General features: G+C 54.3%; 6 protein-coding genes across 6 annotated transcripts; 4 read left to right on the forward strand and 2 right to left on the reverse strand.

Annotated features, from left to right (window-relative positions):
* Positions 1–680: 680 nt before the first annotated feature.
* ASPBRDRAFT_134619 (cytochrome P450) lies at positions 681–2,374 on the forward strand (the record flags this gene model as incomplete). Its single annotated transcript, XM_067618628.1, has 6 exons — positions 681–827; positions 889–1,347; positions 1,431–1,579; positions 1,643–1,810; positions 1,871–2,120; positions 2,183–2,374. 6 exons carry the CDS (start codon positions 681–683, stop codon positions 2,372–2,374), a joined length of 1,365 nt encoding a protein of 454 aa, XP_067475070.1.
* A 636-nt stretch (positions 2,375–3,010) lies between these two features.
* Positions 3,011–3,433, forward strand: ASPBRDRAFT_660158 (uncharacterized protein; the record flags this gene model as incomplete). Its single annotated transcript, XM_067628636.1, has 1 exon — positions 3,011–3,433. A coding segment is annotated over one exon (264 nt), but the record flags the coding sequence as incomplete, so codon positions are not given.
* A 1,282-nt stretch (positions 3,434–4,715) lies between these two features.
* On the forward strand, positions 4,716–8,027 carry ASPBRDRAFT_210259 (uncharacterized protein). Its single transcript, XM_067621898.1, has 3 exons — positions 4,716–5,859; positions 5,934–7,129; positions 7,196–8,027. Exons 1-3 carry the CDS (start codon positions 5,107–5,109, stop codon positions 7,908–7,910), a joined length of 2,664 nt encoding a protein of 887 aa, XP_067475072.1. The 5' UTR covers positions 4,716–5,106; the 3' UTR covers positions 7,911–8,027.
* A 478-nt stretch (positions 8,028–8,505) lies between these two features.
* On the reverse strand, positions 8,506–10,629 carry ASPBRDRAFT_47326 (cytochrome P450). The gene is made up of 3 exons (XM_067625835.1): positions 10,490–10,629; positions 10,324–10,387; positions 8,506–10,269 (listed from the first exon to the last, which is right to left on the reverse strand). The coding sequence occupies exons 1-3, from the start codon at positions 10,590–10,592 to the stop codon at positions 8,823–8,825; spliced, it is 1,614 nt and encodes a 537-aa protein (XP_067475073.1). The 5' UTR covers positions 10,593–10,629; the 3' UTR covers positions 8,506–8,822.
* Positions 10,630–10,790: 161 nt separating this feature from the next.
* On the reverse strand, positions 10,791–13,039 carry ASPBRDRAFT_58416 (uncharacterized protein; the record flags this gene model as incomplete). The annotated part of the gene is made up of 4 exons (XM_067627888.1): positions 10,791–11,839; positions 11,912–11,971; positions 12,115–12,119; positions 12,399–13,039. 4 exons carry the CDS (start codon positions 13,037–13,039, stop codon positions 10,791–10,793), a joined length of 1,755 nt encoding a protein of 584 aa, XP_067475074.1.
* Positions 13,040–13,804: 765 nt separating this feature from the next.
* ASPBRDRAFT_47329 (uncharacterized protein) lies at positions 13,805–19,272 on the forward strand. The gene has a single exon (XM_067625836.1). The coding sequence runs from the start codon at positions 13,823–13,825 to the stop codon at positions 19,202–19,204; it is 5,382 nt and encodes a 1,793-aa protein (XP_067475075.1). The 5' UTR covers positions 13,805–13,822; the 3' UTR covers positions 19,205–19,272.
* Positions 19,273–19,393: the final 121 nt, after the last annotated feature.

Raw genomic sequence — 19,393 nt, forward strand, 5'->3', positions numbered from 1 at the left:
GGCTGGATACATCAAGAGTTAGGCATCGTTGTTGGACGCCAACCCAAGTGATAAGGTATAAGCGGAACCCGGTGGCGCACACGGCGAAGAAGCCGCAGTTCGGTCATTCCTCATGAAATCACTGAACTGAGCTATTGTATAGATTTTGGCTGACAATTGCCCCTGTTTTCATGCGTCAGCCTCATTGGTCGTCAGAAATAGCCACATTTCCACTATCTCCACCTCTCCGCGTGCGATGTCCCCCGCGAAGGTTCCTCCGCGGCGGATCCACCGAAGAGCTTAGATTGCTGCCACCAGGTTGCTCTATATCTGACATCGTGTAGTCGCATTGGTTACGACATATTGAGGGGATAGCCGAGGCAGACTCCCCGCAATCATGACTCTATTCAATGGTGCCCGCTTCCCATTAAACGGGATTCACATACATAAGACCCTCCGTGAATTCATTACATAAATGGTCCACCAGGACATCTCCGTTACTAGCCCTTCATTTATCTATCTACCTAACACCAAGCTGTCTGTTAGCAATGTTACAAGACCTTGTTCCTGGTTTAGGCGTCCTGGCTTACGGGCTTATAGCTCTCCTGGTACTAGACTACGTTCGAGTGTCTCTTCGTCCGGGTCTCAGAACGCTCCCGGGGCCACTGCTCGCTCGATTTTCCTATCTCTACCGCCACCTGATGGTATACAAAGGCGATGGTCCTGCTAATTATCGGAAGATTCACGAAGAATATGGACCCATAGTGAGAGTCGGGCCAAATGAGGTCTCTGTCGCGGATCCGAGCATGATACCCGTGATATATGGGATCGGGAGCAAGTTTACTAAAGTAAGTAGTACACCCCAAGACTTCTTCACGGTCCGCACACTAAATGTGCGCCATCTGGAAGACCCCGTTCTATGATACCATGGCGCCCGTGTATCAGGGAGAGGTCATGGACAGCATGTTCACTGCCCGCGACCCCGTTTATCATAAGCATCTCAAGAGCTCCGTGTCCCAGATCTTTTCCATGACCAATATGAAAAATTTCGAGGTCTACGCGGACGAATGCACCCAAATCTTCATGGACGCGATGGTGGATCTGGAAGGCCAATCACTGGACTTTTCAGACTGGCTCCAGTGGTATGCTTTCGATGTCATTTCAGCTATCACATTCCAGAGACGATTCGGGTTCATGGAGCAGAGACGTGATGTCGATGGTATGATTGGTAAAATCGATACCGGCCTACAATACGTGAAGATATTAGGCCAGTTGCCGTTTTTGATTCCATTATTGCGCGCGGCTTTGCTGAACAGGCACTTCCAGCGGTTAAATTTGCTGCCGGATACATTGGATCGGTTTATGAAGGTGAGGGTGCAGCACTTGTCGTCTGGAGGTATTTCATATTGTATCTCAATGCTAACATGACTTTTGGCTGTGGTTGGGTTAAGATCACAGAAGAAGAAATTGATCGATATGAGCACAGTGGTGAGAATCGGAAAGCTGGACGAACAGATTTCCTTGCCCAATTGAGAGAAAAAGAGGAGCGTTCCGGGAAGATTTCTCACAGGGATATGATGAATCACCTATCTAATAACCTGTGAGTTGCATTTATTTCCAAGGCGGCTACCTCTCAAGCAACTGACGATGCCTTTACTCGTAGTCTAGCTGGGAGCGACACCACTGCGATATCCCTCCGTGCTATGATCTATTACATCGTTCAGACTCCTCACGTGTACGACAAGCTTCAACGCGAAATTGACGAGGCAGACCGACAAGGCCAGCTTTCGAAGTTTATCACATATGAGGAGTGCTTGAAATTGCCATACCTGTAAGGTTAACCCTTGATCCCGGCAAGAGTACGGTTGATATCTCACACAACATATGCTAGACAAGCAACAATGAAAGAAGCAATGAGACTACATCCAGGCGTCGGATTCCCGCTGGAAAGGTATGTACCTCCGCCCGGTGCCGAAATCTGCGGCCATCGATTACCCGGGGGAACCAACGTCAGCATTTCTGCCCCCGTTATCCATCAGATCAAAGATATCTATGGCGAAGATGCCGATGGCTTCCGACCTGAACGGTGGCTCGAGGCATCGCCTGAGACGCTAAAGGCGATGGATCGGTATTTCCTATCGGTAAGCCAAGTGATCCCAGCGCTTATTCCCATGATCTGTGACTAATTCTCCCTGAACTCTAGTTTGGGCATGGTGCGCGGACATGCATCGGCAAAAACATATCTATAATGGAGATGGGGAAATTTGTCCCACAGCTACTGCGCCATTTCAAGATCTCATGGGCATCCCCTTTGCCGGAGTGGCAGACCCACGCATCCTGGTTTTGGAAGCAATCCGGGTTGATAGTACGTTTAGAGAGACGGGCAGCTGCTTGAGACAGTATCGATGGTGTCGCCGCTGTGACTATATGCAGTATCAGCTCAATTCTTCAATGAAATAATAGGTGTATCAAGCTGGAAGATAAGAATGAACCTGCTGGCAGCTGAGTATTTATCCTTCATGGAACTCATAATCCCACGCATATTCCACAATCTTGAATTCCCTGACGCTCTGTATCCTATGGGAGTATTTCATGTCCATTAGACTGGAATTAGTGACTGAGCCATAAGTATAGGGGTTTTTTGATGTGGTGCGACCCAAGGGTATACTTTCATAGAGGACCACTGATGGTGCTCTCCTTACAATCACTTCCGCACCGGACCTCTATAAATCCTCTGCTAGAGCATGAAGCCTCAGATAATATACAATCGAGGCTGATGTGAGGAATTCCTTGATTTACTCGGTAATGTTAATCTTCAGGGTTATATATTTTGGGGGGCAAGATTAGCATGCCAATCTAATTGTGCAAATATTCAACATGAAAGTCATAAAATGTGTCAATAGGCGGGTCCTGTTTGGCGTTCAGAGGGATTTCTCTGCATCTTGAAATATCCAGAGCTGCTTTTATGAATACCTGAACTTGTGCTGTATAACGTCTATGAAGGTAGGCATCGCTACTGCAGACTTTACCGACCCTTGACAGTTTAGGTAAAGTCGGCACGGGACCTTTAAAAGTATATTACTTCAATTCCAAAACCGTTTCGGATCAGAAATCCTACGACGAGACAGGATCCAATTTATATGAGATAGAGTGGCCTTTGCTCATAAGGCGATTCAAATACGCCGGCTATCGAGGTCATGCGCCCCAAAAGGAAAGATTAGCTATACAGAACGATTTGGATAAGCACGGCAACCATGAGGGAGTGCAGAACATTGCTTTCACCATGGGTACCTGATCGATGGACGACTGGATAAAGGACATGGATAAACGAGGCTTGAAGCCAACTACTCAGGGCTACTTCATAGGCAAGACAGGCGGGACAGAATTCTGTTTTTTTGAGACTGCCGACAAGGGCCTTCTTTCGCTTACATCGAGCTGGTAGAGTAGTCAAATGATTGGGGAGAACCTGACTGTGAATTGGTATCCGAGTCTGTCATAAGCTGCAGCGATGACCCATGTATTAGCCGGAGGAGCCGCCGAAGACCCAAATAATTTGGTCATCACCATGATCCGTGTGGAGAAGGAGAAGAGCATGATGGGTCATATATCTCTGCGCAGGGTATCAGAGAATGTAAGTTAATTAGTTAGTATCTAAAAGACTGAATCTACCGTCTATTTCGGGATCGATCTTGCGGATCTGCCAAGCCCAAACCATTGCGATGTAGTTGAACTCTCTGTCTCCATAAACCACACTGAAATGAATACCAGCTGCTAAGCATTTCATGGTGGAGAAGATATAAATATAATTATTCTGTTTCCACATTTTAACAGGGAAGATATACGCGTAATGAAAACCAGATCTATTTATCTTTATTTTTGTTTGTCTGCATCCACTCTTGTTACTCTCTTCATTGTATCTTATCTTATTTTCCTTTCTTTTATACTTGTTTCCCAATTTCATATTTGCTTGTTTCTGTTATTTTATTATTAAGTAGTTGTCTTTTTACTTTTTGTGATTGTTGTTATCTTTTTTTTTTTTTCTTCTTTTGCTGTTCCACGCGTCTTATAATGTTAGCTGGTGCATGCAGCACCGAATGAGCCCCGACCGGGAAATACCGCCATTTGAGAGGTACCCACCGGAGTCCTACATCAAAGACGGACGTCCTGCAGAGCCACCATCAATATCGTTACTGTCAAAGTTCAGTTAATGCAGCGAATGCTGTATGATTGTGATTGCTGCGGAGCGACTAGTACCACTAGTACCCAAGCCCAATGATGACTCTGGTGGTGATTACTTTGGTTCGTCTCACATTCCAGAGCTGAGCAGCCGAGTGCCTCTCAAGACGAGGGATTCAGCCCTAGAAGGCAAGTTGTAGTTACTCCGTACTCTGAGCCGAGAACTACTAGACTGGGGCGGTGCAGGACCCATCCATGAATGCCATTAGTTACAGTTACATATCATCGGGGAGGATGGACCCCACGGTGCTATGCTATGTAGCCATGTCAATAACATTGCCATGCTGTGTGGGTCGAAAGGGTCACGCTTCTGCTGTGGCGGACAGGTTCAATAATAAGCTGCAAATGAAAGAAAAGAAAGAAACGAAGCGCGGTGATTGGTGGGAACTCCGAAGGGCAACTGGCCTCGGACAAACTTGGAATTCAGTTGATCCGATCCCGTTGCTTGCTGACTCTTGGAGCCTCGAATCATCATCATCACCACCGCTGACGGATTCAGTAGCGAATATCGGAGTCGATCTATCAGAGTCTGGATCGACAACGTGCGGTTCATCAGCTCGTTCTATCTCTGTCGCTCGCTGGCTGCTTACTAGTGACTACTTTCACCGCACTGTCCCCAACACCGCAGCGGTCCCTGACTTGTCACACGGCCATTCCTGGTTATCTCTTGACGAACGGAAAGCCCTCGCTTTCTCGATCCCAGTAGATAGTGCCCGATGCTTCACTCTGATTTCTTTCGTACTACGACTACCTACCATCCCCCACTATCGATGCCGTCATAGTAGTCCCCTACTCTCTATAGCATAGATGCTATATATCTCGCCGAACGTTCAGCCCCATCATTCCCTCGAAACACTGCATTGTACAAGTTAGTACAACTCGCCTCCGACAATGCCGCCAACGGAACCCCGCCAGATCAAACGGCCCCGATTATCGTTGAGTTGCATTGTATGTCGCCGTCGCAAAGTGCGCTGTGGCCGCGAACAGCCGGAATGTGCCAACTGTGTCCGCATGAAGGAGAAATGTGTCTACAAGACGATGGTCCGCGATGAGTTTACCGGCCGTGTACGCCAACTGTCTCCTCCTGCTCCTGCCCCCGTCTCCCAGGGCGATAACCCCAATGCATCGGATTCGCGTGCCAACCATGCGGAGGAGCAAGCAGGGAGTTTTACCTGGTCACACTGGATGTCACCAGACTCGGGCAATGCAATAGATCTCGGCGATGAGGCCCCCCTTACGCGTCCCACCCTTCCACCCGCTGCTCCTCCTCCTCCTCCTAAAAGAAGATGCCTTACCCAAGACAAATTCGAGCCTTGCTCGGCTCCCCTTCTACCCCCTTCGACCACCATACTAACCCCGGCGCCATCGTCAAGCCATGGGCGTATGGACTTGCCATATCCGACCGTGCCTTCGTGGGAAGAAGCCATCCAGCTCCCCGATCACCATCAGGGCTTCGCTCGGAGAGGAAGCAGCAGGACATCCAGTGCCTCCCAGGACGCCTCCCCATCAGTCTCCGCACCAGCTACAGCGCCATGTGTCTCCACCAATCACCATGATCCAATAAGTCTTGATTATCTTAGTGTACGACGCGGCGCACGAACGCGGTACATTGGTCAAGCGTTTTGGGGCTTTGTGGCCGGGAAAGTCAGTGCTGCCCGACGATGTAAGCGAAAATTCCACGGATAAATATGAACTAACCTCGATTATTCCATCGACAGGAAACGCTGAGTGATGATTTCTTTGACGACAACCGTAATGCCTCGCCAGAACTCCCCCTCACACATATATCCTCCTTGGGCATGTTCAATCTCTTACAGTCCCTGCCGACCAAGCCCGTCAGCGATGCCCTACTCGATGTCTTCTTCGTCGCGGTGTGGCCAGTGTCCCCCCTGGTTCATAGCCCAACCCTACGGGCGGACTACGAGAAATTCTGGGACTGGTGTCGCAACAGCGATAGATCGTTACCGCCCGAAAAGGTCCGCGATGACCCAACCTTTCTCTGCCTTCTCTTTGCCATCCTGTATTGCGGCGCCTCCGCCGCACCGCCGGACAGCTGGACGTCCGCCAGTCTGCAGCATCTGCGGAAGGAAACAACGATCAATCACTTGAAGTCGGCCTATACGACCAGTCTGTCTCTCTGCCAGCATCTCGAACACCCGACATTGAACACGCTCGTGTCGTCGCTGCTGACGGCCCCGTTCTTGGACCGATATGTTGAGCCGATGCGCAATATGGTCTCGGTCAGCACCACCGTCCGCATTGCCCAGAGTATGGGCTTGCATCGGGAAGGCGTGTGGTCATCGTCATTGAGTCCCGTAGATCGGGAAATCCGTCGTCGGGCCTGGTGGCACATTATCGGGCTTGACGTCCAGTCCAGCATGTCCACGGGCCTACCCCCTTGCTGCGCAACCGAGGCGCTGGATATCGTCAGCATGATCGCCGATATGCGCGATGAACATATCGGTGACCTGTCCGATTATCGTTCCCCGGGCCCAGTCCCCGGGCCCTCGGAACAGTCCATCGCTGTCATACTCGCCATCGCGCGCTCGGAAACCGCGCGTCTGCAGTCGAAGATCGTGTCGCGTCTGCAAAATGGCCGACGGCTGGCTCAGACCGAATTTACCGAGCTGGTGACGTTGGCGAAAAGCCTCCAACAGAAGATTGATACGCTCATTGTCCGGGTCCCTTCACAAGGTATTCCTGAAAAGGGGTTCCTCCCCTCCCGCCTGGCCAAAGCATCTCCATCCACCCACCCAGCCCTCTATCAGGATGATGGCACTCGTCCCACTGTTTTTGCGGCGTGGACGCGGATTATGTTGATTCTGCTCAAATTCGAGGTCGCTGTCATCCTACAGAAGCCGTTCTTGCCGGCCCCAGACAGTGCCGACCCCCAATCATGCAGAGCATGGACCAGGTATGGTGTTCTGATATCCTTCCGATGTGCTCCGACAGGTTTATTGACAAAAGTTTGAATATCCAGCGTGGCACAGCTCTGCGTGAGCTACTTGCGTGTATTCCTGCAGCTCTATCAAACCCCTGCCTTTTCTCCTTATTTATGGTTTTGCTACCGATACCATGGCCCCCTTCAATGTGTATTTCTTCTTCTCGTATACCTTCACTCCTTTCCGGAACCAGGGGACAATGTGCTGGCCCGATATTGCATCGACGAGATCATCGACCACACGGTTTCCTACTACCAAGTTTCGCAGGAGTTGCCCGGAGCAACCCATGCAGACAACCCGGAATGTGATGAGGGCTCATCACCTCCGCAACTACCGCTGGCTATCCAGGTTCTCGTTGATCTTCACCGTCGTCTAGATCTGCACCCGACATCCGACAACCAACCCTCTGGCCGATTGGACGACGGTGACGGTCGGTTTTCCCCATACTCCCTGGAACATGGAAGTCAGGGGACGGAGGGGGATCCCATCAACCAGAACATATTCTCCTTGCCGTCTTTATCCTCATCCACATCCACAACCCACATCGACAGCCATCAAAGAGCCCCGTCTACGGCTACTGCACCCGAAACCCCTTCCGGCCTCAAACCGGGACCCCCGAGTAGCGTGTTTGTCGCAGAGAGCGACAGTGGTTTGGATCTGGACATCCTGGCCAGCCTCTCTGACTTTGAGTCTTGGCCATCCTCGCTGGTGCTGGATGATGTCCTGGCACATCCTAACATGATGGGTCCATAGGATTCGGTGGGAGTGCAAGTATCTGACTGTCCGTCTCTATCGGACTAATAATCAAACCTTAAATGACTAGTGATACCATGATGATAATATTACAATGACCTATGAATCGATGTATACATCTTTGATTTCATCTTTCATCTTTGCTAGCACGCTGAAGTTGGAATCTTGGCCGCGAATAGACCTCAGAGATCAAGATACGCAAACATATGTTCTACGATCACACTCACAATGTGGCCGTTGTATCAGGGGATCTTCATCTACTGCTAGGATATCCTCGGAATAGTCACGCTCAAGATTTTCTGCTCGCCCGAGAGAACATTTGCAATGCTCACCTTGAAGGATGCCAAGCCGACACAGCCACCCAAAAATAGAAGCAATTATTACTATTCACCCGACGGACACTGGATACGCCCCCGAAAGTCCGAGCCTCGCGATCTGCAGCAGGAACAACGCTATTGCCCAGCCTACAGAGTACATATGTCAGCACTCGGGCGTGCAGATCACCGATACGCACAATGGACCCTGCCGAATGAAGCAGACCGATCGGGGCTTGCCGAAGATACGAGCGCGAAGGGAAGATAGATTCATTCAGGCAACCGAAACTTTAAATTTTTGACGGGACCCTCTCCACTTGCTCCACTGCTCCACTGGGCTATTGAATCCATGCTTTACCCACTAGTTACTGCCTCGGACTAATTAATTCGGCTTTGTATTCCTAAGATCTTCCCCCCGATCTATCCCTCGGGGATCTGCTACTAGGCATTAGGCAACCCATCCGGCAGCAAAGCCCCGCCGGAGCAAAAGCAAAAAAGTGGGCCTGAAGGATCGAACTGAGCCAAAGTAAGCTAATTATCGAAGATCATCTGGTTGGAGTTTCAAGTCATTGTGATGCGGTGTGACCTGCCTAACTATCTATGGCGTCGCGTATTGAGAAAGGATTTCCGATTCGGCCTGGGCGAATTCCCGGAGGATGGTCTCTGCATGCGCGGGAGACCGTGGCGTCACATTGCATTGGTAGGGACGCGGACACACTAAGAAGCCCTCGGTGTAGCCGGTGATCGGGTCGGTGTCGATAGGGATGGCATTACCTTGTGCATCCTTCGCCGGCTCAAAGTTGAATGCCCAGAGGAGCTTGGCAGCGCCTAGGAACATGCTGCGTTCGGACAGATGGATTCCGGGACAGAGGCGTCGCCCGGCCCCGTAAATGTAATGATCACGCTGCATGTAGTCGGGCGAGGCGGCATAGTCGGACGCCAGCTTATGGCGTCCCTCGAATCGCGAGGGGTCGAACTGGTCGGGGTTGGGAAAGACGTTCTCGTCATGATGGAGGCCCCAGACGTTCAGGAAGACGGTGGTGCCCTTGGGGAGGAAATAGCCATTCACCCAGTCGTCCTTGTTCAGGGCGTGGGGGAAGGCCAAGGGGGTGACGGGTCGCCAGCGCATGGTTTCCTTGACGATCATGTTGATGTAGGGCAAACGAGGGAAATCATCCCAGGTTGGGGATCGGTTCACGCCACAAACCGCATCGAGTTCCGCGCGTGCGCGCTGTTGGATCTCGGGATGGAGTGCCAACGCTTGGATCATCACCAGGAGCATGGTGGAGCCGGTATCCGATCCGCCCTCCATCATCACACCCCCCAAGAAGTCAACCTGGTTATCGGTGAGACCCAGCTTCTCCTGGAGATCGAGCACATCGTCGAGGAAGGTGCGGGCGCGAGACTGCGAGGTGCTCTCTGCCTTGCGACGTGCCTCGATGGCCCGTCGATGGAATGAACTATACAACCGCTTCATCCCACGAGCAACCTCCTGGGAGCGATCCACCCAGTGGCCCAGCCACTGCTGCGGTACCCAGTGCAGCCAGGGGAAGATATCTACGGGTGGGGTGGCACCGGTCTCCATGATCTGGGACCAAATCTCCATGATTTCGTACAGTTCCTGCATGTGTGGGGTGTCCCAGGACGGGGTCCGGATACCGAACAGCAAGCTCATGATGATGCTGTTCGTGGTACGCTTCGTGTGCAGCATATGTTTCTCGGGATGGAGAAGAAAGTCGCGCATCATCTGCGTATGTTCCGCCTCGAGCAGGCGGACGTGTGTCTTTTCACACATCGAGGCCATGAAGTGCTGGTTGATAGTTTTGCGGAACAGACGCCAGTTGTCGCTGTAGTCCATGACCAGGAGATGGTCTCCCCGGGTGATGATGTTCTGTCCAACATGGGAGGTTGGCCGTGAGCTGTACAGCGCACTGCGTTTGTCGAACAGCTCCTTGACCAGTGCCCGGTCTGTCACCACCGCGGCGGCGGCGGGACCAATGCGGAAGGTGTAGAGACCTCCGTAGATTTTGGCCCATTCTGTGAATCTAGATGCGGTGAGATACGGTTTTGCGATGAATGGCTATACGGTGGCAACATACTTCTGGTGTGCGCGCACTTTGGGCAATTGGAGGATGTTCCCTATTAAGGGGGCACCCGGTGGACCTGTCTCATATTAGTCTCTGGTCTTTTGTACGTATCCTTTTTATCATCCTGACTGGGTCAAGTACAGGCAGACCGAAGGGGACATCAAGTGTGAGTACATACCAGGAGGTAGCTTTCGCTGCAATTTCCAGCTATTGAAAGCGGCGCGGAGAACCACCAGCAGAAGCGCACATACCGCTAACGCAGTCAGATGAAGGAGCGCCATTCTGCTGCAATAAACATGAAGAATGGATTCAACCAGCGTGACAGGCCCGGCTCAGCGGCTGCTGAAGTGAAATAACTGGGGGATAAATATAGGTGGGCAGGGACGATCATCGGGTCTACTTTGTGACGGGGCTATTGGATCGGCCGAAAAAGAGAAAATTCACGAACGTAAACGAGGTTTAGAATTTGATTAATTACATTACTTGACTAAGATCCGATAGTAGTAGGCAACGGAGATCCCAGCAGGAATCAATAAACCGGCAGACAGAAAGCCCCAATAATTGGTCTTCCGGACACGTCGCACGTCGGCGGCGATCTGGAATCGCGGAAACAATTTCACGGCCGAATCTCTGGCAATCGCCTGGTCCACTGCGTCTTCTGCTCGCGAAGCCGAACGCAACCCCATCATCCGCACATATTTGTTGATCGTAGGCACCGGGGCATAGGGGAAATCACTCCCGTAGAGCACATGTCCCCTCTTGGCAAATCCGTTGCGTCCTACCAGCGACTGCATGTTTTCTTCGTTGCCCGACAACGCCAGATCAAAGTAGAAGCTCCTCGCCTGTTCGAGGAAGGTTTCTGGGGTTATGGTCGTCAACTTGGCGTCATACAGAAGATTGGCTGCGCGGGTCGCCAGGATCGGCAATGTACCGCCGCCATGGGAGAGGATGATCGTGACATTCGGGTTCCGCGAGATAGTGCCCGAAGTAATCAGATCCACCGCCGTCCTGCACGTCTCATGTGGGTAGTCAATAATCGGCTGGGGAAGCGCAGGATTGACGAGGATCGGCTGGTCTCGAGCGTCCGTTGCCGTATTCGTGGGATGGATGAACACGACGGCCTGGCGGCGGTTCAGCTCGTCCCAGAGCGGCGCAAAGGCGTCGTGGCCCAGATATCCGGTTCCACTGTAGCGGGTGTATAGCGTGATCCCATCGGCGTGGAGCGTCTCGAGGGCGTAGATCACTTCCTCAATCGCGGCGGGTATCGTATCAGGGGTCAGATGGGGCAGACTAGCGAAGAAGCCGAAGCGGGTCGGGTATTCACGGTGCATCTTTGCTCCGTACAGATTAATCTCTCGGGCGAGGCTGGCTGAGGCGCTTGGCGAATGGGCCAAGATGGACGTGCCCGGTGCGGTGAGGGAGAGGATGGCCGTCCGCGTGTTGTGGGAGTCCATCAGCGAGAGACTGGATTCGGGGGTCCATTGGGGCAGATGCCATCCTGAGGGATCTCCCGGGGTATTCTTGTATGCTGTTTTGATGAAGTTAGTAAAAGTACACGATCAGTAGCTCTTGCGGTGGTTATGGGAGGGCGAATCCTCACCCTCAACATAGGCAGGGGGGATGAAGTGATGGTGAACGTCAATACGGTCCATGGTGTATGCTTGATCGGTCGTGATGAATAGACGGGTCATCTAAGTGAGTCGGATAGGATTGTACAATATATATCACTATTTCGCTAGTTCAGTGGACCGGAGTGTTTAGCGGCTCGGCCGGGAATACGCACGAGTCGTGATGCTCCTCGACCAGATCTACACGAAGAACATGCACCTAGTCTGTTGTCTAAGATTTGGGCTGTTTCCTGTTGAGGAGAAGTGTTTGATTTGCGCAGAATAGAAGTCCCATTGTGTGTCTACGGTAGTTGGCGTGGCCATGTTTGACGTAGAATTCCAACAGCTGGTGGTGTGTACGTAGATATATCTATCTGACCGACGCGAGCATCCAATAACCAGTAATATCAGACCATCTTCCCCATATCACGACTGTCCTCAGTACTTCCATGTAGCGGCAGAGACAAAGCTTCCTAGTACAACTTGATCGGTGCATGCTGCATCCGCAACAAGAAGATCTCCAAGAGAGACACTCCCGTCATATACAAACCGAGCTTGATATTCGCCTTGAACACCCATCCGCCGGAGTGTCGGTCCTTGAGATCCAAGGACAGGACATGCCAGGGCACACTGACGGCCCACACGCCAACTCCCAATACCCAGAAGATCAGGGAGAGCTCGGCCCTCAGTGCGGTCATGGCGAAGAAGGCGATCTGCAGGATGCCGAGCCCCGTAAGGAGGATCTTCACATTGGGTCCCATCCACACCGCCAGCGACTTCACGCCCGCCTTCTTGTCATCGGGGAGGTCCTGCGTGGCATAGAAGACATCAAAGTAGACGACCCATGCGGCGGTCGCGAAGAAGAGTGGCAATGCCTGGTCGAGATGCTCCAGCTCCCCAGTCACGCCAACCCAACCGGGAAACACGGCGCCGCCGATGATGGCGCCCAGCACCACTTGTGGGAAGGGCATCAGGCGCTTCATAAATGGGTAGATGACACTCAAGACCCAGACGGGAATGAAGCTTGCTGCCACGGCCGGGCCCAGCGTCACCCAAGTAATGGCCAATGTGACGGGCACCCAACAGGCAAAGGCAAGCAAGGCTTCGGGGGTGCTAATCATGCCCGACGGAAGTGGGCGCACCTTGCAACGCTGGACGTGTTTATCAAAACTCTGATCACAGATGTCACTGTGCCTAGTCAGCAAAGGACGCAGGAATAACAGGAAAGCAGGCTTAGTACGGACTTGAAGGTGCAAAAGGCACAATGAGTGGCAGTGACACTGGCCCAGATGCCGAACAGCAACCGGGCCAGGGCCACTGGCTCTAGCGAGACACCTTGAACGCCCGCCGCCACACACGCTCCCCAGATAGAGGGATACCAGCAGAGCCAGGACTCGCGAGTATGCAATCGAGCCAGCTCCCAAATGCCGCGTGGCACATTTCGGGGGGACGTCGAGGCATTAGTTGCTACCGAGCGCTTTGCAGTAGACATAGCCATATTGTTTAGTGTAGAGAGTTTACAAGCATGAAAGAGCTTTGGGTGAAAAGGAAAGACTGTGGAGAATGAGAAGAAGAAAGAGGAATAGCGATAATGGTAGATCGATCTAATTTCAACTTCACACCGGCGGTGATCAGCCTAATCTGATCGGTCAGAGACCATCGTGTCGGTCTGATAAATTAATGGTCAGCCGACTTCAGCTGAGCCTATCCGGCATTTCTCGTGTCGGCTTTGAATCACTCCGTTCACATTCCTCCGTGGCTCGTCGGCCGACGGTGATCTGCAAGCCCCGGTCCTCGATCGACCACGATGCCCGAAAGTCCTGTTCTGGTACATATCTCGCTCAAGTAGCTGGATCCATTGATCCTACTTTCCATTCCCCCCCCCTCGCCTTCCCCCCTCGAACATGCAAGACCCTATTCACAACATCATGCCCGCCTCCAGAAGAAGCAGCACAAAGTTCTCCACGCCTGCTGAGGGCTCCGACAATGGGAAGGGGTTTACCACACCAGCCACCAGTACCGAGGGGAATGACTTCTCGGACAGGTCAGAAGACGCCCTGGACGATGTAGCCATCATCGGCATGGCCTGTCGCACCCCCGGCGACGTCCGCTCTCCGGACGGGCTGTGGCAGTACCTCCTCCAGAAGGGGGATGCCTCTGGGGACCTGCCCGACTGGCGCTGGGAGCCCTATCGCCAGCGCCATCCGCGCAATGCAGCCCTGCTCGCCCAAACTACCGCAAAGGGCTACTTCCTCGACGATATTGAACAGTTCGATGCCGCTTTCTTCTCGATTTCCCCGCGGGAGGCGGAGCAAATGGATCCTCAGCAACGCCTGGCGCTGGAGGTGGCCTGGGAGGCCCTGGAAAATGCCGGGATATCCCCTCCCCGGCTGGCGGGTTCCAACACCTCGGTCTATATGGGGGTGAACTCCGACGACTACGCCAAGTTACTGCTCGAAGATTTGCCCAATGTTGGCGCTCACATGGGCGTGGGTACGGCCTATTGCGGGATCCCGAGCCGCATCTCGTATATCCTGGATCTCATGGGACCCAGCGTGGCCTTGGATGCCGCGTGTGCGTCCTCCCTGGTGGCGGTGCACCACGCCCGTCAGGCCATTCGCGCCGGAGAAACCGATCTGGCGATAGCAGGCGGTGTCAATGCGCTGCTGGGACCGGGCTTGACGCGAGTGCTGGACGAAGCCGGAGCCATTTCCGCCGATGGCAAGTGTCGCTCGTTCGACGAGTCTGCCAGCGGCTACGGGAGAGGCGAAGGCGCAGGCGCCGTCATTCTCAAGCGACTCGACAAGGCCCTGGCGGATGGCGACCATGTCCTGGCCGTACTCAAGGGTAGTGCTGTCGCATCCGACGGCAAGACATTGGGGATCATGGCCCCCAATGCGCGCGCCCAGCTGCTGGTGGCCCACAAGGCGCTGGCGGAGGCCAAAATGTCCGCCGATTCGGTCAACTACGTGGAAGCCCATGCCACATCTACCTCCCTGGGCGATCCCACCGAAACGAATGCCCTGGCGGAGGTCTACGGGGCGGGATCCGGGCGTAGCCCATCGGATCCCTGCTATATCGGCTCCATCAAGCCCAACATTGGTCATTTGGAGGCCGGTGCTGGCGTCATGGGACTCATCAAAGCCGTCCTGGTGCTTCGCCACGGCCAGGTCCCTCCACAGGCCAATCTGCAGACTCTGAATAGCAAGATTGCGTGGAACGAGAACCTGCTCCATCCGCCTCGCCAGCTGGTCACCCTCCCGTGTCCGGGCCCGGCTCGCGCCTTACGCGCCGCCGTGGCATCGTACGGATATAGTGGCACGGTGTCACACGCGGTGCTCGAAGCCTTTGCCGGACATTCCCAATTTGCCGAGCGTCTGTCGCAGATCCCTGCTGGTGATGAGCCTTCGCCGGTGCTTCTCCTTCTTTCTGCACCCCAGGCGAGTCGGGTTCCCGCCGCTGCAAGAGCTTTGAAACAATGGCTGAGCCAAAATGAGGCAGCTGTATCTCTCAAGGCCATCTCTTCCACTCTCGCTCAGCGCCGGGCGCACCATCGCTACCGCCATGCCATCGTGGCCGACTCCGTCTCCGATGCCATTGCTGCCCTGAATGATGTGAGCAACGAGGCACCGAACCGATGGGCCATTAAGGACAAGGTCAGTCCGGGAACCGCCAAGGGCCCCGTCTGGGTCTTTTCCGGCCACGGTGCCCAGTGGGAAGACATGGGCCGGGAGCTGTTCGAATCGAGCCCGGCATTCGCAGAAGTGGTCCACAACCTGGAGCCCATCATCCAGGAGGAGTTAGGGTTCTCCGCTATCGAAACGCTGCAACAGGGCTGCCCCAATCGCTCCGACGTGGTCCAGGCAATGACCTTCCTTATGCATCTGGGCATTGCAGCCATCCTGGAGATCGAGTCAGGTCCCCCCAGTGCCGTCGTGGGCCACTCGCTGGGCGAGGCCGCCGCCGCTGTCGTGTCTGGCGCGTTGACCTGGCGCGAAGGGGCTCTCGTCGTGTGTCGTCGCGCGCGATTGTACCGTGAGCTGATGGGACAGGGCGCCATGGCTCTGGTGCGACTCTCCGCTGAGGAGGCTCGCACTCGCATTGGCACGCAAGCTGGCGTGTGGGTAGCCATTGAGACCTCTGCCACCGCGTGTGTCGTGTCTGGTGAGGTCGACGCCGTCAAGCAACTCTCCGATCAGTGGCGCGAAGATGGCATTGAGGTGCGCATGGTAGCCTCAGACGTGCCCTTCCATACGCCAATGCTCGAGAGATTGGTCGAGCCTCTGTATGAGGCGCTGCAGGGCGAGCTCGATCCCCGTCTCCCCAGCCGGACGCTCTTTTCCACCTCGCAGCCAGACCCCCGTTCCGAGGTTCTGCGCGATACCCAGTACTGGGTCACCAACATGGTCCAGCCTGTTCGTCTCCAGTCTGCCATCACCGCCATTGCACAGGATGGCTTCCGTGCCCTGGTGGAAGTGTCCAGTCACCCAATCGTGACTCACTCCGTGGTGGAAACGATGAGCGAATGTACCGAGGATTCCACCCTCGTCACCCCAACCATGGTCCGCCGGCAGCCTGCGCTGAAGAACATTCTGGCCGCAGCTGGCCGACTGCATTGCTTCGGTTGTCCCATCAGGTACACTGACTTGGACCCGAGCGCGCCGTGGAGCTCGAGTGTGCCCGGGACTCTCTGGCATCACCAGCCTTTCTATCGCGTCATGAGCCAAACACCGGCATCCCAGCTGGAGACCACCCACGATCCGGCGGCAAATAACCTGTTGGGCAAACGCATCGCCCTATGGGGAACCGACGAGGTGTTATATCAGACCCGTTTGGATGAGGATAACCGGCCATTCCCTGGCCATCACCCGCTCCACGGGTCCGAGATCGTGCCGGCGGCGGTCTTGCTGCGCACATTCCTGCAGGCCCTGGCACCTCGGTGTGTCGAGCAGGTGTCGCTTCAAGTGCCTGTCGTGGTGTCGCCTGCTCGGCAGGTCCAGATACGGCACAATACGCGCAACATCACCATCACTTCGCGCCTGGAGGAGTCGAACAGCCAAGAGGACGGGTCCTGGTTGGTGAACACCACTGCTGCCGTGGGAGCTGCCGACGTTCTGCCCAGTCAGAGACATCTGGATTTGTCTGAGGTGTCGAAGAGATTGCCCCAAAGGCTGGCGGACAGCTTCTCCATTGACTACCTGGCATCCGTAGGCGTATCTGCCATGGGCTTTCCGTGGCAAGTGATCCACCATGTTGCCAGCGACGATGAGATGCTGGCACGGGTCGATGCCAACCCGGAGAATATGGGAGGCATGAATGACTTCTTGACCTCGATCATGGATGCCGCCACCTCCATCTCCTCGACTCTTTGGCACCGCGACCCTCAGCTGCGCATGCCCACGTCCGTGCGTCGTGTTGTGGCCGTCAGGGATATCCCCATCCCGCGCGTCGTCTACATCCACTGCGTGAAAGCCGAATCGGCAGGCCCTTACACCGCCGATGTGACCCTCACCAGCGAGGATGGCACGGTTTTCATGGAGATCCTGGGCATGGCCTTCGCCAGCCTCGAGGGTGAGAGCTTTTCGCGCAAGAGCACGGCAGGTCTCGTCCACCGTATTCAATGGCCTCCGGCTGCCTTTGTCGAGGACCCTCTGGAGTTCACTCACATTGCTTTCTTAACGCCAGACATCACCAACCCTCGGCTGGTCCCATATCAGGCACAGCTTGCTGCGGTGGGCATTTCCACCTCCGTGCACCAGGCCGCCTCGGACCTGCCCTTGACCAGTCATTCCTCCCTAGCGGTGGTCTATCTGCCACAGACCACCACGGATGTCTTTGATACGGCGTTTGAATCTTGTAATACCCTTGTTTCTGCTGCTCATGCTGTTAATGCTGCTGCTACTGCTGCTTCTTCCTCCGCGCGTCTCTTCGTCCTCACTTCCGAGACCGACCTCGGTCACAGCGCTCTCTCCGGTCTCAGCCGAATCATCCAGACCGAACACCCCGACATATGGGGTGGTCTCATTGAGGTGGAAGACCCCGTATCTTTCCCGCTGATGGCGATGCGCTACGTGCAGAATGCCGACGTGATTAAGATCAAGGATGGCGTTCCGCGTGTTGCCCGTCTACGCCCGCTTCCTACTGCCTCTTCGTCTTCCACACCTCTGACCTTCTCCCCGGCTGCCACATATCTCATCACCGGTGGCTTGGGTGCACTGGGACTGTCAGTTGCGAAGTGGATGGTTACTCAGGGGGCTCGGCGAATCCTCCTGCTGTCTCGTCGCGCTCTTCCCCCACGCAGAAGCTGGTCCTCCACGCCGCATGCAACCGACCCGACCATCCAAAGCGTTCTCGAGCTTGAGAGCCTCGGAGCCACCATCCACTGTCTTTCCATTGACGTCTCTCTGCCCACGGGGGCCTCTACCCTTCAGTCTACATTGGATACACTGAATCTACCTCCTGTAGCAGGTGTTGTACACGCCGCTGGCGTTGTCAGCGACCAGCTAGTCGAACAAGTCACCCCGGACGTCCTGAAGTCCGTGCTGGCGCCCAAGATCCAAGGTGCCCTCAACCTCCACGATGTATTCCCTCCCGCCTCCCTCGACTTCTTCGTCCTCTTCTCCTCGTGCGGCCAGCTGCTCGGGTTTCCCGGGCAAGCCTCATACGCCAGTGGGAACGCGTTCCTCGATGCTCTTGCCCGATCCCGCACAGCTCAGGGCGATAATGCCATATCGCTGCTCTGGACGACCTGGCGGGGAATGGGAATGGGGCAATCGGCGAATGGCGCGATGGAAGCGGAGCTCTACGCGCGCGGCATTACCGACATCACTCCCGACGATGCCTTCCGCGCCTGGACTGCCGTGGCGTCCGCTGCCGCCGAAGGAGTGACGGACCATGGAGTCATCGTGCGGACGAGAGTGTTGGAAAGCGGAGAGCCCTTGCCCCATCCCATCCTCAAGGATATTATCACGAGGAAGGTGGAGACCGTAAATGCCGGCGGGCAGTCCACCAGCAGCAACGAGCAAGTGAAGTTAACTGGCAAGGAGCTGGAGCAACATCTCTGGGAAGTAATCAAGGGATGTGTATCGAAGACGTTGTCAGTCAAGGAGGAGGAAATCGACGATTCGGTGGCGTTGGCGGAGATGGGGATGGATTCAGTGATGACGGTCAATTTCCGAATGACTCTGCAACAGACGTTGAAGGTGCCAGTTGGGCCGACGTTGGTCTGGAAGTGTCCGACGGTGCAGCATTTGGTGAAGCACTTTATGAAGGAGCTGGATGTTTGATTATATGTACATATATGCTTGCTTTATTGGACTAATAGGCGTTGAATTTGAGTAACTTGATATCCCTATGCCTCTTCTTTGTTTAATCCTGAGCAGTTGATTGACTTTGATAAAGAGTCTATTTTCCGCCTGTATATTCTATGTTCTGCTCTTGTATTGACTATGCTTGTCTGACACTGAAATATAGAT

Source organism: Aspergillus brasiliensis (assembly GCF_001889945.1).
Source record: "Aspergillus brasiliensis CBS 101740 unplaced genomic scaffold ASPBRscaffold_14, whole genome shotgun sequence".
NCBI lineage: Eukaryota > Fungi > Ascomycota > Eurotiomycetes > Eurotiales > Aspergillaceae > Aspergillus > Aspergillus brasiliensis.